Below are 19,484 nucleotides of genomic sequence, written 5' to 3' on the forward strand. Positions count from 1 at the left end.
ACAATGAGAACTCATTACATTTTGTAAATGCAAAAAGAGAAATCTGAAGTATGACTTTCCCTCAATATTCAGTTCTCTGTTCAGTGCAAGCAAAGCTTCCCCTGCAAATCTAAACATTTTTTAAAAAAAATAATTTCAGAATATTTACACACCAAATATCAAGGCATTTGTTTCTAACTGCACCTTTAGCACTATGCTGTCAATCAGCATGTTCAACTATAATCCAATGTTTCAATATGGACAGGAGTAAAGCTGACCGAATGACAATCATTTTTTTAGAAGTTGAACCCCCAATTGTCAAGAGTTCATTAATGCAATCTTCCCCAACTTAATAATTTCCAGATGTGTTGCACTTTCCCTTTAGCGATTAGGGGTTTTGGCCACGCGGACAAGGCCAGTTCTACTCAACCAGACTAGCTTAGTGGCATTCAGCAATTATTGCCTATAAGTGGCATCCGCCATCTTTCTTTTCCTTTCTTTCTTTCATCTTTCCTTTCAGGGATATAAGAAAGACTGTAAGAAGGAAGACATGTTCCCTTTCCTCTTCACTGGTAGTTGCAGTGTCCGTTATGTCCTTTCTTACAAAAGAGAGTCCTTTATTTCAGAAAACGGTCCTTTAGATTTATTTAATTTTTTATTTGCTTGGTTTTGCTTCTGGATTTTCCTTTATAAAACAAAGTCATAAACATAAAAGATTTTTTTTATCCTTGTGAACCTCTTTCAAATTTGCCCCTTTTTCAGGTTTGTCCTTTATTTTTTCCAAGAAAATATATTCACTGTTCTGATAATTAATATTTACAGGCCTACATCTTTTGAGGTATCTTACCAGCTCACAGACTCCCAAAACAATAAACTGGCAACCAGACCCCTGTTTAAAACAGTATTTAGTTTATTACAGACATGAAGCAGCAAAGAGAACCATGAATAGATATTAAGCTTAGCGGGGGGGGGGGGGGAAGAGCTTACAGAAAAAGGAATTACAGTTTTAAGAGCGAGTGCAAAGTAAAGGCCCGATAGATAAGCTCATCAAAAATGGAAACCAACCCTCAGTTTGAAGAAAGGGGCAAGATTGTGTGTGTATCTAAAATTAAATTAAAATCTCTTAACATACTTTCTCTGATTATCTTTTGTTTCTTAAATTTTACTTCCTGAATCCTGGAAGGATCCACTTGATAAGGCAGAGCAGCTTAAATTCTCCCCTTCCTTCCTCTTCCTGTTAAGATGGTGCTCTCTCAGGACCAATCTAAGAATAGAAGCGCCAATAAACTCCTGGCTATTTAATCTCAAAGGACCCGTGATGGGGAAAGCTACCTTGGTTCAAAGATTTAGCTGTTTGGGCTTTTTGACTTAGAAGCAAAAGGGATAATTTGTCATTTGTGTGTGCTGCATTCCCAGGGATCTTTGGTAGTTTGCCTTGCTTTTAGAGCCCATTTTATCTAAAGCTACGTTTCTCAACCTTAGCACCTTTAAAATGTGTGGACTTCAATGCTCAGAATTGCTGACTGGAGAATTCTGAGTCTAAAATGCTACCAGCGAAGAACATTTTAAAGCTTTTGGGAAGCACATTGTTGAAAAAAACAACTTTTTAAAATGTACCTGCTCAAAATGTCTGACAAAATGTCAAGGGCCTCAAGTTGTATCGACACGTCGTCTTGCTTTCCAATAGCTCCAGTCAACTGAGCTGTGATTTTTTTGCAAACATTGGCTGTCACAGTAGAACCTGTGGAGGTGGGAATTTGAAGAGAAAAAGAGGGATGGTTTTAACAAAATTGTTCCTGTTTTGCAATGCTTCTTTGTAAGATCAAGCGAATTTAACTAGCAAGGGTTCAAGTCATAAACTGTTCAAAGGCAATGGGGATCATCACGTTATATAAGTCTTCTGCAAAATGACAACTCTCCAGGTGGGCTAGGATTACATTCCCAAATTCCTCAGTAAATATAGTCAAGAACTATGCTATTTAAGAACTGTGGCAGTTCAGTTCTAAAGTACGTAGGGGTCCGATTGAAGAAGGCAGCATAACATGCAATTATTACAATTTTATTCTTTCCAATTACAGAGAAACATTTGCCAGACATGTTGCACAAGATTTCAGTGATCCAAACATTACTATTAGTGTATATTGCATAGATCTTAATGGAGGGCCACCAACGTGTTAGGGCTGAAGAGCATATTTGGAGTTTTGAATACATTCTGCCAGTATTCTCAAAAAAATATCTGCTTATATCCCGGTGGTATCTGCTTTGACAATTCTTACCCACAAAACAGATACCACTGGGACGTGACCAGTTACAAAATGGAGACGGATGAAATGTTACTCTGCTCCCTATTACTGCTTCATGCTTCAAACAATTCCACTTCCCACCTCGGAAGCTTCTTTCTATTCCTGCTCCCTCTGCTCAGGACTGGTGGACACAGTTCTAAACAGCCCTGAACTGCAGCCAATCATCCATATGAATCACAAGGAATTATGTGGAACTGATGATGCTACCAGAGGCCAAGGCATATCTTTGCAGCAAGACAGCTTCCCATTTTCTGAACACATAGAAATCCAGGTGCAATGACAAAGTGTCTGTAGGCACAATGGCACTCAGGGTGCCATACTGGGGACCCACGTTCTGACCCTTCTTCCTCTCTGCAACCATAACCCTATCTAAACTTTCTGCCATTGTGTCCCTTTTATGAGTTATGTAGTATTTAAAATGAAGGTTCCTTAGATTTCAGCTTGATAACGTGGTGTTTTTAGGAAACATCCATCTCGCTATCATGGAAATAGTAAAGAACTACCTACTTAGTTGTTTTTTTTAGCTAGGACCTGTTACCTGCTGTGACATTATATTAATTATAAACATTATTTCAATTGGCCTAATAAAGTAATACAGCTAGCAAATTTTGAAAACTGTCACCTTATCTCCAACCTTTCAGTTCTGGGAAAAATAGCAGGGCAAGATTTTTTTAAAAAAACTGAGAAAATAGATTATATGGATCCTTAGCAATCAGGATTTGGGTGTGAATATGGACAGAAATGACATTGGTCACGATCACAGCTGACTTATGATGGAACTTGCATAAGGGAAATGTGATGCATCTTTCACTTGGATTGTTCAGCAACCTCTAATATCATCAATCACAGCAATCTGAGTCACCTACAAGATTTGAGACAGCACTATGCTACCGTAGTACTTTCTGAATGGGGAGTTCCAGTTATTAGTTGTAGCAGAAAAGAGACTGAACCGTCAGGCAATCCAGTCTAGGGTTCAATTCTCTCCCCAATTTTCTTTGGTATCTACATAACACCACTGAGGGAGATAATCTGTTGGCATAGTGATGTCTAGCCATATATCTCTACCAGGAGCTGAGTTGGAAATGCAGCTGAAATCCTGGCTCAATATTTGGAGCCATTCAGGCTCTGGGTTAAAAAAAAAACAAGACTCAGATTCAGTCCAAGAAGATAGCTAATTCCAGCTCTGTACCAGTTTTAACTCTGTGTTGTTGTTCCCCTGAAAGAGTAAGAAGTTCACAATCTTGAAATCTTATTGGATTCATGACTCCAGCTCAAAGAACAGACAGTGGTCATGATGACGAAGGTCTACGCCCAAGTGTAGCTGGTACACTCGCTGCAAACTTTCTGGGAACAGGGGCACTGCAGTATAGCCTCTCGTGCCCTTGTCACCTGTTAAGTAGATTATTATAATTCACTTTATGTGAGGGCTACCCTTAAAAATGAACTGGGAACTTCAACTGGTTCAGACTGCAGCTGTCATAACAGATCAGAGCCATTATTGCTGCCATATATTATAGCTCTGCTTTGTGCACTGCTTTGTTCCTCGTTTGTTTCCAAACCAATTCAAGGTCCTTGGTTAACACATACAGAGCCCTATATGAATGAGAATCTGGACAACTTTGAAACTACCTGTTTTAGTTAAAGTGGACCCTACACAAACAGAAAGCATCTTAATGAGGTTTCCTCCTACTGGGAAATCCAGCTGGAGATGCCTGAAAATTGGCATTCTCTATAGGGTGCTCCTCTCCTATGGAACATTTTCCCCTTGAGATAAGGGTGACTCTTTTCCTCATTATCTTCCAAAATATCTGTCAATATCTGGTAATTTCAGAAGGCCGTCAAAGACTAGTTGCATTATTTACTGCCCGAATGAGATAATCAGCAGCTATATTGGAGGTTGCCATTTAACATGTTACTCTAAGCTGTAATTGCTATTGCACATTGCTTGTAGTGTTAGCTATATGCCACTTAGAGTTGGTCAGACAATTTATGCAGACCTTTTTGCCACTTCAGACAAGTACATTGCCTTTGTGAATTTGCAATTTTAGATTTCTTACGATTACCAGAGCGAGTGACTTTCTTAATATTACTCATGTCGATTTAAGCAACAACAATAATAAAAATAAAATAAAATAGCCTCAAAAAATATTAGTAAACTAAAGAAAAACGTCTGATGTGATAACCTGATCTGATGAATTTGGTAGAATTTGGTGAAAAGCTAACTCAGCAGGAAGTACATTTGTGGAAGAACTACCTAAAAATGATTAAGTGAAGGAGGCATTGAAACAAACATGTTTGCTTAGAAAATAGATGGTTTTCCAAAATGCTCCTATCACTGCTGTAGTAAAACTTCTGTGTCTATGATGAGAAAGGGGAGGCCTTCTATCAGGGATATACATGTAGCATTCCTACACTCACAACGCCAAACAACAGATTATTCATATTGTCAAGACCACTGCTAACATGTCTGGATGGGACAGGGAATTGTACTGATGAAAGAGACTTTCACCAGACAACGAGCATCACTTTAAATCTACACCTGCACACTTGCTTAGACAAATCACTAGAACATTACTTGCATCTTTCATAAATCATTCTGTTCAGAACAAGGTCATTACTTATTTGCAAAATGTGAAATTCCATTTACACAGCTTCCTCTCTTAAGTTTCTAATGAGATTCAGTGTCATTCTTACCATGAAACTCAACTCGTTTGTCACACTCTTTAACTTGTTTTATTATTGATTTTTTTAAATAAAAAAAGTCTATAGTTTAGATACGGGCATTTTTCTCTTTAGTAATCAACAGCATTTAGAAAATAAATCCCACAAAACAAGCTCCAGCCAGCACAGCTTCCCAATCACATTTGGAGGCTGGCAGGCTGATTCATCCCATCGTATACAGACTGACTGCAAAGGAAGAGACAGCCTTTCGTTGTCTGAACAGAGGGTCAAAAGGCTTTTTACCTGTAGATGGGGGAGGCAGCTCAGAAATGACGGTCTTCAACCCAATGCTAGAAATATCCCGAAGCTGTTCCTTATCTGACAGCATGTTTGTACACAATGTGTCAACAATAGTTTCCACCTGATATTCTTTCACTTTGCTCACCAAAGGACCCAAACTGGGGAGAGAGAAAGAGAACCACATAAAAAGGCCTTCCTCAGAGAAAGTAGGAGCTGTAACGAAATACAAACCAACCTGTCCCTTCCTGTATTGCACAGGTCTCTCAGCCAACAGATACCTTTCATGATATGAGTAATGATCAAGGGACAGGAGTGCGGAAACTTGTCCTTATCCTTTGCAATCGAAGCCCACAATCCTGGAATGGTTTTATCATCAAAGAGGAGATCTATTGAAAATACATCCTTCTCTCTTGGCACTTTAAGCGGCTCTCTGCTGCCTTTTGAGTCGAGATGAAAGGTACCCTGTCATGCCAATCGTGCAGAACAGTATTTCTCCAATAACCTGGCTTTTTTCTTCCCCAATATGCTGGCTAATCAGCAGCAAAGCCACAGAACAGAAACTAAACCTGAGTGGTATGAAATTGAAGTTCTTATGTAAGGAGAGAGAGGACACCATTTTTAGAAGTCCTTTCCAAACAACTTCGTATCTTAGCCTTTCTCAGATCCTAATCCTGGGCCCCCAATCTTTATCCAACAGCTTAGATCAACATTTTACTAAGGACCTTTCCCCACGATTCAGTTTTAAGGGTTAAGCACCCATTCAATGTTTCTGCATCTAGCATTTGAGTTTTGCTTTGCTCCTAAATGGTGGGGCATCTGGATTTTTCATGTGCACGTTTGTGCTACACCAAGTGACTGATCAGTCACCCTGGCTTTGCCTTCCTCCCTTTTCCAAATGCCACCTAACTGCAGCAAACCATTTGCCAATTGTGAAAGTGACGCAAGGATGGGGAGCGAAAGGCACTGGGAAGACGGTAAGTTTTGCCCAATGGCTCAGCTCATCTTTCCTCTTTCCAATGTGCAGCAAAGCACGAGAGAGCAGGTCTTCGCCTCAATTCTGCAAGTCTGCTGAATTCTGCAAGTCTGTCGATCTTAGGGAGGTGCCAAGTTTGAAGCAAGCTAGGAAAGTGTAGGCTTTGTACTCTTTCAAAATTCCACCCCGTGTAGGTCCGAAAAATACTGTACAAACTAGTAGAGCTACAGTAAGATATGTCTGCTGGATCCACTGCTGTTTCCAAAATAATTGTTCCTCACAAAGCTTGGGTTCCAAAACCCTTGATCATCTTCGTAGTCCTCCTCTGGACTTACTTCAAGTAAATTATTATTATTCGAACTTTATTACAGCCACCCCCACTGCAGTCAGCTACGGATAGTGTTCTGAACCAGCCCTCTTCTGGCCTTGTAATAAGGCAAACCCCTATTCAGAAAGAAGAGACTGGAGAGCGTCCAAGGCTAAAAGGCATCTGCCAAGATTTATTACGCAGTTAACAAAAACACTAGAGCTTGTCTTCTCAAGCGGAAAAGTTGCTTTCAGCAACCAGCCCCTCCCCAAACACTCCTTTTATAGAGAGCTCAGGGCGTGATCAGCCTGTGCCTCCTCCCGAGGAGTCCCGCAGCCTTTCTTTGTTCCTGCTCGACTGCCTCCTGCGTCGGGCGTCCTTGAACAGGGCCAGCTGTGGGTCATCTTCCTCCGCACTCTCGGGCTCACGCAGCTGAGAAGAGGTCCCCGGCTGAGGGCTCTGCAAAGCCTCCAAACCATCATCAGCCGGTTCGTTTCCCTCCTCCCCCTCATCTGAGTCATCCGATACATCGGAGCCGGCTGTCGGACCCACAGGCTGGCCCTGAGTCACAACAGATAGCTTACAAATGCGAATACAATAAAAACATACACCACCACAGATAGCTTAGACTAAAACAATTGTAACGATAATAAATTAGACCAGAGGCCCCACAGATACATTCACCATAGGCCTGGAACTAAAGCCTGATCCGAAGGCCTTTCAGAGAAAGGGTGTTGTCTGTATCTCTGAGGGGACAGTATTTCAAAGAGTAGGGGCCCGGGTAGAGATTTGTCACCATCTTTTTTTGAACTGCCCAGAACTTGACAGAGTATTTTAATTGGGGTCCAACCAGAGCAATGTAGTGTTTTCTTATAGCTAATGTAAAAAAAAATCTTACCATTTGACAGCCAAGTTTTGCACTTCTCCATTTTTATCCTCAAGCAATTTCAGGAGCATTTTCACAACTTTTTTCTCACTATCTTCATCTAGCTTTATGGAATCTTTCTGCAGTTCCATCATCAAATCATTGGTAGCCATAAATCTGGAAGAAAAAATATCAGTAATAGGTTCCCCAGTGAGGAGCAATAAATCCATGTTCCATGATAAAAAGAAAGATCAACATCTATTGATCCAAAAGGCAAGTAAAATGAATTCTTCGCTAGGAATAATGAATTAATAATTTGGCAGTTAAATATGGAATAAGAACCTTCTTAATTAAAAGTAATACAGTACAGACATATTAAAATATCCGAAGAGTCACTTAATTTTTGCTTACTCCAGGACCTGCTTATTTTTTTGTGAAAGGCTCTGATTTGAAACTGAAGAATATATTTCACTCTCGGCAATACTTTGCCAGGAATTGTTAGCAAGTGCTTCATGTTTTATACAGCTGGGGATGAGGAAATTTCTCACCATGCTAAGCAGGTATGGCCCACATCCCCCAAATTTTGCTTAGTAGATTTTCATAACCATCTTTGGCATGCCATATTTTTGACTTAGGGACGCGGTGGCTCAGTGGGTTAGGACGCTGAGCTTGTCGATCAGAAGGTGAATCCCGAGTGCCACGTAACAGAGTGAACGCCTGTTACTCGTCCCAGCTTCTGCCAATCTAGCAGTTCGAAAGCACGTAAAAATGCAAGTAGAAAAATAGGGACCACTACGGTGGGAAGGTAACAGCATTCCGTGCGCCTTTGGCGTCTAGTCATGCCAGCCACATGACCATGGAGATGTCCTCGGACAAGCGCTGGCTCTTCGGCTTTGAAACGGAGATGAGCACCGGCCCCTAGAGTCGAAAACGACTAGCATGCATGTGCGGGGGAACCTTTACCTTTATTTTTGTCTTAACCGCTTAGAACTGCAAAAATCAATGGAAAACTGACATTCTCAGGTTGTGGCATCCATGCACAGAATATTTTTATTATTCTGTTTCTAAGCCTATCTTAGAGTGTAACATCAAAGCAGAAACTTGCTTAAATACATTCCCAGAATTTAAAATTGACCTCCTTTTAAATGATCATATTCCAGCTTGTTGCCTTTACAGATAAATTGGACCCAAACTCTCAAACTTTTCCAGCCTGCTTCTGTCCTCCCCCCCCAGACTGGCGGCGTTGGCCGGCGATGCGAGGATCGACACAGGCCTGGCCTGCCTGTTCTTTACTTTCTCTGTTGACAGGCAGGCATTATGGCTAGCTCCATGCCTGATGGGAATTAAGATCCCCCTATTGACAGTCCAGTGTGGCTGGGACCTGACCGTGGTGGGAGGACAGTTTTGGACTGCTCAGCGACCACCTCACTGGTGTGAGAGACCAGCTGGGGTGGGCTTGGCTCAGGACCCCCCTTTCTCTCTCCGCTCCAGATTGGACTCCTCAGCCGGAGTGAGAGGACGACTGAGGTTGTCCCTTGGATTACCATCTCAGGTGAGAGCTGAGATGGCCTTGCGGACTAAGAGATATGCCCACTGGACTTCTTTTTCCAGCTATATACCATCATTGAGCGATCCTTTGGACATATTTATAACATCTGCCCTAAGAGACTATCCTAGCGCTGTATGGTTTACCGTTACTCCGAAGCGGACTTGTATGCCCTTAGGGGGGTTCCTGCCTCATGGGCGCGACCTGTCGCCTGTTTCCATACTCCCCTTAATGACGAGCCCAAGCTCTGGGACTCCGAGAGGTGGCTGGGCTTAGATAGGGGCCTCGAGTTAAGACGTGCTAAGAGGCCCCTGATAAAATTTTTAGCCGGTTATTTTAAAAGGTTAGGGAGGGGGAGGGGGGGTGGGGAGGGAATCTTTAACCGGCACTCAGTCTGGTCCTGTTAGAGGTCCTGACGGGACGGGGTCGGGGGAGGTGGCTGCTGGTTCTGGGAATGTGGGGGTGGGGCTTCAAATCCCCACGGCGATAGGGAATGGCAGCAGGTGTTTGCGCGGAGGGCCATATCAACATCTGGGATCGCGCCCCCGCTATCTCCGAGCGGTGGTGCGCTCCGACCCTCCGGTTAGCACCCTCTTACCCGGGGATGAGGGTGATCAGGCCCCTGAGCTCAAGTTGGTCTATTTAACGCTAGATCCGTAGTTAACAAAGCTCCCCTCATCCATGATCTGATCGAGGAGGAAGGTGCGGATCTAGCGTGCATCACGGAAACTTGGTTGGGTTCGGAGGGAGGGGTGCCTCTCACCGAGTTATGCCCGCCAGGTTTCCGGGTGCTGCACCAGCCACGGGCTCAGGGCAGGGGTGGTGGGGTGGCAGTGGTTATTCGGGAGACTTTGTGTCCCCGGGAGGCCACCATTGTCCAGATGGCCGGGAGTGAATCCCTCCTCTTGAGATGTGGTCCTCGGGTTCAGTTGGGCTTGTTGCTTACATACCTGGCGCCCAGCTGTGTGGCAACAGCCCTGCCTGAGCTGCTCGACACCCTCTCAGGGTTGGCGGTGGAGTTCCCCAGGCTTATAGTCCTGGGTGACTTCAACCTGCCGTCACTGGGAGGGTCGTCGGAGTTAGCTCGGGAGTTCATGGCTTCCATGACAGCCATGGGCCTGACCCAGGTTATTGAGGGCCCGACTCATGTGGGGGATCATACTCTCGACCTGGTATTCCTGTCTGGACAGTGGTTGGATGATCTGGGAGGGGGTTCCCCGTCCATCACCCCTCTGTCATGGTCAGATCACCACCTCCTGAGGCTGGTTTTCCGTCATGCCACCCCCCGCCGCTGGGCGGCGGAACCGACCAGGTGGTTCCGCCCCAGGCGCCTAATGGACCCGGATCGGTTCCAGAGGGCGCTTAGGCCTATACCTATCACCCTTACCCACAGCCCAGTCGATGCTCTGGTGGAGGCCTGGGAAACGGCTGCCACCAGGGCACTTGACTGCGTTGTACCCATGTGACCTCTGACCCGGCGCAGATCCCATTGGGCCCCATGGTTCTCTGTGGAGCTCCGGGAGATGAAGCGTCGGAGACGAGGTCTGGAGAGCGGTTGGAGATCCAGCCGATCCGAATCCGACCGATTGCAGTTAAGAACCTTTATAAGGTCTTATCTTGCGGCGATAAGGACGGCGAAGTCTAACTACTTTGCCGCCCTTATCGCGTCCGCAGATAATCGCCCGGCCGCCCTGTTTAGGGTGACTCGCTCCCTCCTTAACCAGGAGGTGAGAGAGGATCCCTTGCAGGGACGAGCCGAGAAGTTTAGTCATCATCTGACGGACAAAATCGCTCGAATCCGGACTGGCCTGGACTCTGACTGGGCAGAGTCTGATGTGGAGGAATCAGGCGGTCTTGAGCACGTTATCTGGACTGAGTTCGACCCTGTTTCCCCTGATGATGTGGACAGGATCATGGGGAGACTGAGCACCACCACCTGTTTGTTGGATCCGTGCCCCTCCTGGCTAGCTTATGCGGCTCGGGAGGGAACACGAGGCTGGTTCCATGCAGTAATAACTGCTTCTTTGAAGGAGGGTGTCTTCCCTGCTGCCTTGAAGGAGGCGGTGGTGAGACCCCTTCTCAAGAAGCCTGCTTTGGACCCGGCTGCTTTAGACAACTATCGTCCAGTCTCCAACCTTCGCTTTTTGGTGAAGGTTGTTGAGAGTGTGGTGGCGCATCAGCTCCCTCTGTTCCTGGAGGAAACTGATTATCTGGACCCGTACCAATCGGGTTTCAGGCCCGGACACAGCACGGAGACGGCATTGGTCGCGCTGGTGAATGTTCTCTGGAGGTTAAGGGACAGGGGTTGCTCCTCTGTCCTGGTCCTATTAGATCTCTCAGCGGCTTTCGATACCATCGACCATGGTATCCTGCTGCGGCGTCTCAGGGGGTTGGGAGTGGGAGGCACCATTCTATGGTGGTTCTCCTCCTACCTCCAGGGCCGCTCGCAGTCGGTGTTGACGGGAGGGCAGAGATCCGCCCCGAGGCCTCTCATTTGTGGAGTCCCTCAGGGGTCGGTTCTCTCGCCTCTCCTGTTCAACATCTATATGAAGCCGCTGGGCGAGATCATTCGTGGCTTCGGGGTGGGGTATCACCAGTACGCTGATGATACCCAACTTTTTCTTTCCACCCCGAACCAACCCAGTGATGCCCTCTCCGTGATGTCCCGGTGCCTGGAGGCGGTTCAGGTCTGGATGGGGAGAAACAGGCTTCGTCTCAATCCCGCCAAGACTGAGTGGCTGTGCATATCGGCATCTCGGGTTAACCAAGTTATTCCACCTCTAACGATGGGGGGTGAGGTGTTACCCCCCGTTGATAGGGCTCGCAACTTGGGCGTCCTCCTGGATTCACGGCTCAATTTTGAAGATCACATAGGAGCCGTGACCAGGGAGGCTTTTGCACAGGTTCGCTTGGTGCGCCAGTTGCGTCCCTATCTGGACCGAGACGCCCTACGCACAGTTACTCATGCGCTTGTGACCTCCCGTTTGGACTACTGTAACGCTCTCTACATGGGGCTGCCCTTGAAGACCACTCGGAGGCTTCAACTGGTGCAGAATGCGGCCGCGCGAGTTGTAATGGGGGTCTCCCGATACTCCCATGTAACACCTCTACTCCGCGAGCTGCATTGGCTTCCGGTTGCCCTCCGGGTGAAATTCAAGGTGCTGGTTATCACCTATAAAGCCCTACATGGCCTGGGTCCGGGGTATTTGAGGGAACACCTGCTGCCGGCATCAAACGCCCTTTGCCCAGTGCGCTCCCACAGGGAGGGTCTGCTCAGGGTCCCGCCGGTAAGAGATTGCCGGCGGGTGACACCCAGGGATAGGGCCTTCTCAGTGGGAGCGCCTGCCCTCTGGAACCAGCTGCCAGTGGAGCTGAGGACTGCTCCCGACCTCCGATCATTCCGCCGGGGCCTGAAGACCTGGCTCTTTGAGCTCTCGGGCCCAGGCTGAGGAGACATTCATTTTAATTGGGGTTTTTAATAGTACAGGGTTGATTTAATATTTTTTAAATTGGGTTTTAACTTTTGTATGGTTGATTTTTAACTCCCTGTAAACCGCCCTGAGTCCTCAGGGAAAGGGCGGTATATAAATGCAATAAAATAAATAAATAAAATAAATATTAACTATATTAACTGAGCACAAAAGAAACTATAATTCAACAATTCTGGAAGGCTGGGGACGACTACCCAAGACTTAGCCCTACTGAATCCAAAATATTGTTTTCCTACAAACACAATTCAAACACAATTGCTACTCCAAAACGGTTACCATATTGGCATGCACATAAAAGGAAAATTTGGAATACTGCATCCAGTTTTGGTCAGCACTATGTAAAAAAGATGTTGAGACTCTAGAAAGAGTACAGAGAAGAGCAAGGAAGATGATCAGGGGACTGGAGGCTAAAACATATAAGGAACGGCTGCTGGAATTGGGTATGTCTAGCTAAATGAAGAAAAGGACGAGAGGGGACATGATAGCAATGTTCCAATATCTCAGGGGCTGCCACAAAGAAGAGGGAGTCAAGCTATTCTCCAAAGCACCTGAAAGCAGGACAAGAAGCAACAGATGGAAACTAATCAAAGAGAGAAGCAACCTAGAACTAAGGAGAAACTTCCTGAGAGTTAGAACCATTAACCAGTGGAACAACCTGCCTCCAGAGGTGGTGAATGCTCCAAGACTGGAAGTTTTTAAGAAGAGACTGGACAGCCATTTGTCTGAAATGGAATAGGGTATCGTGCCTGAGCAGGGGGCTGGACTAGATTACCTCCAAGGTCCCTTCCAACTACTACTACTACTACTACTACTACTACTACTTATTATTATTATTATTATTATTATTATTATTATTATTATTATTATTATTATTATTATTCTTTTATTCATAAAACATGAAACTCAGTCAACTGAACATTCAAACTGACTGGCACTATTGGTTGACACTGGTTGCTGCCAGCATCCTAGGTATCAACCAGGTATCTCCTTAAAATGTAAGATGTTCCGAGTAGCGCAGTTTTTTGTAGTTTTGCTGGAGTTATTGCAGGAAGCTGCAATTTCTTGATGTATTTTGCAAAGTTTTTGGACATAGTTCCCAGTGCCCCGATGACAATGGGTATCACTGTTACACGTTTCATCCATAATCGCGCAGTTTCGATGGCCAGGTCGCAGTATTTTGTAATTTTTTCCAGTTCTTTTTTTCCGACTCTGGCATCTCCTGGTACAGCGATATCAATCAGCTGTATACTTCGGTTCTCTATGACTGCGATATCTGGTGTGTTGTGTTCCAAATGGTGATCTGTCTGTATTCGGAAGTCCCACAAGATCTTCACCCTCTCATTCTCAACAACTTTTTCCACCCTATGTTCCCACGACTTTTCGGACACAAGCAAGTCATATTTTTTACACAATGCCCAGTTGATTAGTTTAGCAACTTGGTCATGTCTAGCTTTGTAATCAGTTTGCGCGATTTTGCTGCACTCACATATTAAATGTGAAACAGTTTCAACTTTGTCATTGCAAAGTTGGCAATTTGGATATTATTATTATTATTATTATTATGAATGAGGTAACTATGACTTCTTAAGTAATCTATAGTTAAAAACATAGCATAGCATTAGCTATGAAGTCAGACAATAATTAACAACTTACAATGAAGTGGATCATTCTCAGACTAGTAATCGTAAGATACATCTGGCTTGTTTATTCTTAATATTTGATCTGTGCCACTATGATTCATGCTGACCCCTATATAATATCAAACTCTAATGAGGTTTCTTTACATTCAGTTTAGTATGGTCTATAAGCATACCTTAATCAAGGTTTACTTTATCTTACCTTTATGGGTTCATTAATAAAATATGGTTAAAATCCTTTCTTACTATAAATTACGTATTACTTGGTTTCTTTTTCTATTTGCCTTCTCTTATAGCATATAATTAAAACAATATTCAGAAAATATGGAGTAGTTACTAAGCACGTGACTAGGGACAAGATTTTATAAAGATTGATCTATAAAATAAGAACATGATTTTTAAAATATGAAACATTTCTAGAAAAATAAAAATAGATGTTCCTTTTTGTCACAGACAATATACCGTATTTTCTGGCGTATAAGACGACTTTTTAACCCATGAAAATCTTCTCAAAAGTCAGGGGTCGTCTTATACGCCGGGTGCTGAAAATTTAGGGACAGGGCTGGCTGGAAAACCTGGAGCGGATCTCCTATTTGGTCTGCGCAGGGAAAGCAGGACCAATTGGAGAAGAAGCTGCAGTCTGTGATTTTTTACAGGCTGGAGTCTGGGCGTCTTTCCTTCTAAAGTTGAAGAGCAGCTGCAGTCTATCCCAACTTGAAAGGCAGGTGGGGAATGCAGCAGCCAGAGCAGCTGCTTAGCTCTAAGGACACATTTGACTCAGGAACTGGGCGGGCTGGCTGGAAAACCTGGAGCAGATCTCCCATTTGGTCTGTGCAGGGAAAACTTTAGAGTGAATTAGGAAAAGTTTAATCCACTTGCACTGTTTTATGTTTACATGTTTGATGACAAACAGCCTTATGTTTATAAGTGACAGTTTTCCTACTAAGTACCTGCATGTCATAAGCATTTGAATTAAAATTACCATATTAAAATCAAATCTGATGTTTTTTAATTTTTATTTGGTGTGCGTTGGAAGAGGGGTAGTCTTATATGGCGAGTATAGCCCAAACCCTATAATTTAACAGGAAATGTAGGGGGTCGTCTTATACGCTGGAAAATACGGTACAGATCATCATAGATAATAACTTACTTCAATTGCATTTGCTGCCTATTCAAAGCAATCTTTTCTGATTTAGGGTACAAAAAAAGGTTCTGAATTCAACAAACATAAGAAAAATGGAACACATATTTTAACTAAATCAGTAATATTTGCCTGATCTCATAATCTTTTGATTCCAGTGAGCTTTTATATTCTCTGATAAGAATTTGACTGTTTTTCTGCTTCTGGGTTTTGTGCTAGAGATGGGGGGGGGGGAATGAAACTTTGACTTTGTTTTTTGCTGATTACATAAGGTTTGTTGTTACAAAAATGGCTATATATATTGGTGTGTAAAGTTAAAAAAAGTTAAGGTTGTAATGTTATTATCCTATTCTATTGTGCTAAAAAGAGTTGGAAGTCAATACTTCCCCCCACTTTACCCTACACTTTTTCCCTTCCCTTTTCCCATTTTCCTAATATTTTCATTTTCTTTTGAATTTTATAATCTGGTAAACTTAAAAATTTGCAAAAAAAGAAAAAGAATTGGACTATCTTTCCAGTGACATATCCATATTTCAAGGGACGCGGTGGCTCAGTGGGTTAGGACGCTGAGCTTGTCGATCAGAAGGTCGGCAGTTTGGCGGGTCGAATCCCGAGTGCCGCGTAACAGAGTGAGCGCCTGTTACTCGTCCCAGCTTCTGCCCACCTAGCAGTTCGAAAGCACGTAAAAATGCAAGTAGAAAAATAGGGACCACTCCGGTGGGAAGGTAACAGCGTTCCGTGCGCCTTTGGCGTCTAGTCATGCCGGCCACATGACCACGGAGACGTCCTCGGACAAACGCTGGCTCTTCGGCTATGAAACGGAGATGAGCACCGGCCCCTAGAGTCGGAAACGACTAGCACGCATGTGCGGGGGAACCTTTACCTTTACCTTTTATCCATATTTCAAAATAAGGGACAACCTTCCTCCCCTCCATTTGTGCCTATCAAGTCAGTGATCTTGTTACACTTCAGTCTACAAGCAGAGTGAAACAAATGTGCTTACGGTATATTTAAGCCAGCGTAAGCCATTTTTATGCTATGAAATCAAAAAGGAATTTTTTAACATCTTGAAACAATGAACTTTCAGTTTCTGTATTATGATTTAATTCAACCTTCTTTGCTTGCTGCTGTCCAGATGTGTTGGGACTGCTATTCCCAGAACTCCTGATTACCAATTCTGGGATTTATACTCCTCTGTCCCCAACATCTGGAAAATAGTAGGAATATTCAATTGTTCTGAGTTTACCCACTTTAATAGCACTATTTGATAGCACTATTTCACTTTTTATTTTATCACCTTTTATTTCAAAACCTTCCAAATGTGCAACATATGCCAGTACATCTACTATTTAGCATACTGTTACTTATTTAGGAATAAACATTTCCAATTAAATGGATTAAACTCCAACAGAAATTCTTTTCGGCAATGCAGCAAAACAGTGCCTAGTGACCAATACTCACTCTAGCTTTCCAGTCTATTAGCCAAGATTACTTTTTTCTTTAAACCAACTAGTGAAGATAACCAGCCAGCAATAGCTGATGGAGTGTGTTTCCACTCCATCTCGAGGAAGGATATAAAAGGTTACCACAATATTAGCTGCGTGCAAAATTGGGAGAATGTAATCTTTCTCTTCCTCCCTGTGAGGAAACCTGCAGTAAATTTCCTATCTGCCTTATCTATAAAGACAGCCCCACACCACTGCCCTGCCTCTTGTACGCTATCAATTCTAGCTAAGCTTAAGTATCTTTTTGATGATAAAGGTTTCCGTTTTTAGCTGCTGTTATTAAAAATATCACCCCTTCCTCCATAACTGCCTCCCTCCCACCTCTTCTTTGCAAATACAGACACATGTGGGCAATTCACCAAACAGGTCACAAAAACAACACACACCTCCAAACAGGGCACTGCAGCTCTTGTGCGTACACACACACACACACACACACACAGACACAGAGAGAGAGAGAGAGAGAGAGAGAGAGAGAGAGAGAGAGAGAGAGAGAGAGAGAGAGAGAGCCCACCCACTCCTCCTCCAAGAAATCCTAAATCCTACCTGAAATCTTTATCGGTGGATGTCATCTTCTCCAGGAGGTTGGAGATATGATAGGATATGTTGGTCATCTTGAACAGCTGGTCCTGGAAGATGATCTCTTCTACACGGCTTGCTTTAATGCAGAGATTTCAAGCAAGAGTTCAAGTTTGTTGCTGCCCTAATCAGGGGGCCCTGCCGGCGTGAAATCTGCATGGAGAATATGGCGACAGAAGGGGCACAGTGAGACCAGGGTGGTGTTTTTCCTCTCTTCCCCCCACCCCCCCTTGGTTAGAAGTCACTGGAAAAGCTAATGTAAGCCCCTGGACTGTTATCATAGGATATATATAGCCTGTAGTTGGAGCTGTAGCTGAGCTAATGGCACCCCCTCCTGGCAGACATCTGCAGCCTCGCAAGTTCTCTGGGAGAGAAAAGTGGAGGAAAGGCGGCGGCAGCTGCTTTTCTTCTCACTCCGTTTCAGCGGCTATTTGGCCAGTGCTGCAGCAGAACTGCAGTTGTTTGCTGATACACTGCAATCAAGTGACAAATCATCCTGAAACGAAAGAGAGGCCAGCAATGAATCACCTCTATCTGGCCAGGGACTGCTGACGTTGACAAGGCACAGTGTCTGAGCTGGTCAATCAGTTTGCCTTAAGTAGGAAGTTCTCTAAATTCATCAAGAGCAGCTGTTCCTACTTCACAAACTACTTTTTAATTCTGAAGAATGACATACAAATTAATCTGAGGTCTATGCAGCACCATAAATCTAAAATAGATGCTGGATAAGCATGCATTCATTTTTTTTTGGGGGGGGGGGGAAATGGCTCATTACAAAAGCTGTCACTTTTCACTCTCAGGAACTTGAACTGATACCGTAAATTTGTTCTGGCTACCGAATGCTAACTGCAGTTACCGTAGGTCAGTTTGCTTTTATTTGTAACTTTCCATTATTTCCAAGTAACAGGGTTAGTAGAACTCCTACTGCTGCATAATAATTGTGTGACATTTACTCCCTGGTTAATTGAGTTACTTGTACAATATTTTGAACTATCCAGGGTGGATTCATGCAATACACTAGACTGAAATGTGGTTTATGTATCCATGTGTCATATGAATGTAAGAATGAGTCTAGGGTAGATGCAGCACTACAAGACAAGTCATTGCTTATTTACTGAAAGGTAAGTTTGCTTGAGTTCTGTTTAAAATTACTGTTAGATAATGACATAAAACTGCACTGTTTGATTTTTTTAGGAATGATACACACAGCACTCTAACATCAATTTTAGATACATCTAGAGTTTTCTTTACTGGTGTCAGGTACTGTATATAATTCCTGTACAAGAATGTTCTTTTCTAGCCCTTTCAGAATATTTTGTCCCAGTGCAATTTAGTTATCAAATAGAAAATTATTAATGATTGACAACATCAACACACTGAATGCAACAAGCATCAAGTAACAGCTATAGATTACTCATCTATAACTTGATTCTTTCACATGAAAGGGTTAATTTATTTTTTTTAAAGAAGTATTTACAAATTCAAGTTTCAATACTCATTCTACCGAGCTGAGGCAACGAAAAAGAAAGCATCAATATGAGAATTGGATCTATGATTGTATTAAAATCCTTGTCCACCCCAGGCATGTTTATGCCGTACAACTCACAGAATGAAATTATTTTTCAGCTTTTGTCCCGTTGCTAAATTCTTACCTAAAAGTTGACAGCATTGAAGAAAACTGATAGTCAATACATATCAACATTATAACCTACTATAACGGCAACATATTTTACTACAAATGCATAATCATTTTTAATGTTGGGGGTAGAAAGCATTTTACTCGCAGTGAAAACATGATTTAACCTGCTCAGCCTTTCAACAGCCCTGTAAAATTATTAATTTTTCCACAATACTATGCAAAAGTGCATCTTCATCCATCTTGCAACCTCTAAATGTGTCAAGACTATAATCTCACCATTCCCAGTCAGTGGAACAACTGATGATCCCGATCAGTGGAGCAAGATGTTCCAATACGGTATCATGGCATCCAATTTGAGAACTTTTGATACCGAGGGCAGGAAAACAAATCTGATTTGTTTTCTGGCTGGGATTACAGTACAAACTGCACCAAAAGCCTTAGCTTGCTGAATATTTGTTCACATCACGCATAAACCCCGAGTTGCACCCGCTCAGCTCAATCCAAATTCAACCTCCTAAGAAAAATCAGTCGCCCCCCCCCTCCCCCCATTCCCCCCAA

General features: G+C 43.5%; 1 protein-coding gene across 2 annotated transcripts in view; it reads right to left on the reverse strand.

Annotated features, from left to right (window-relative positions):
* LOC308663930 (cullin-associated NEDD8-dissociated protein 1-like) overlaps positions 1-19,437 on the reverse strand; it is a 34,712-nt gene extending 15,275 nt beyond the window's left edge. For both annotated transcript variants that reach the window (XM_081320745.1, XM_081320744.1), the window contains exons 1-5: positions 19,203-19,437; positions 17,255-17,440; positions 7,422-7,565; positions 5,247-5,401; positions 1,597-1,720 (exon numbers count right to left, since the gene is read on the reverse strand). In XM_081320745.1, coding sequence (XP_081176871.1) covers positions 1,597-1,720; positions 5,247-5,401; positions 7,422-7,565; positions 17,255-17,322 — 491 coding nt within the window. In that variant the 5' untranslated portion in view covers positions 17,323-17,440; positions 19,203-19,437. The remainder of the gene's footprint in view (positions 1-1,596; positions 1,721-5,246; positions 5,402-7,421; positions 7,566-17,254; positions 17,441-19,202) is intronic.
* Between the last annotated feature and the right edge of the window lie 47 nt (positions 19,438-19,484).

This window comes from Vipera berus (assembly GCF_964194415.1).
Source record: "Vipera berus genome assembly, chromosome: 2".
NCBI lineage: Eukaryota > Metazoa > Chordata > Lepidosauria > Squamata > Viperidae > Vipera > Vipera berus.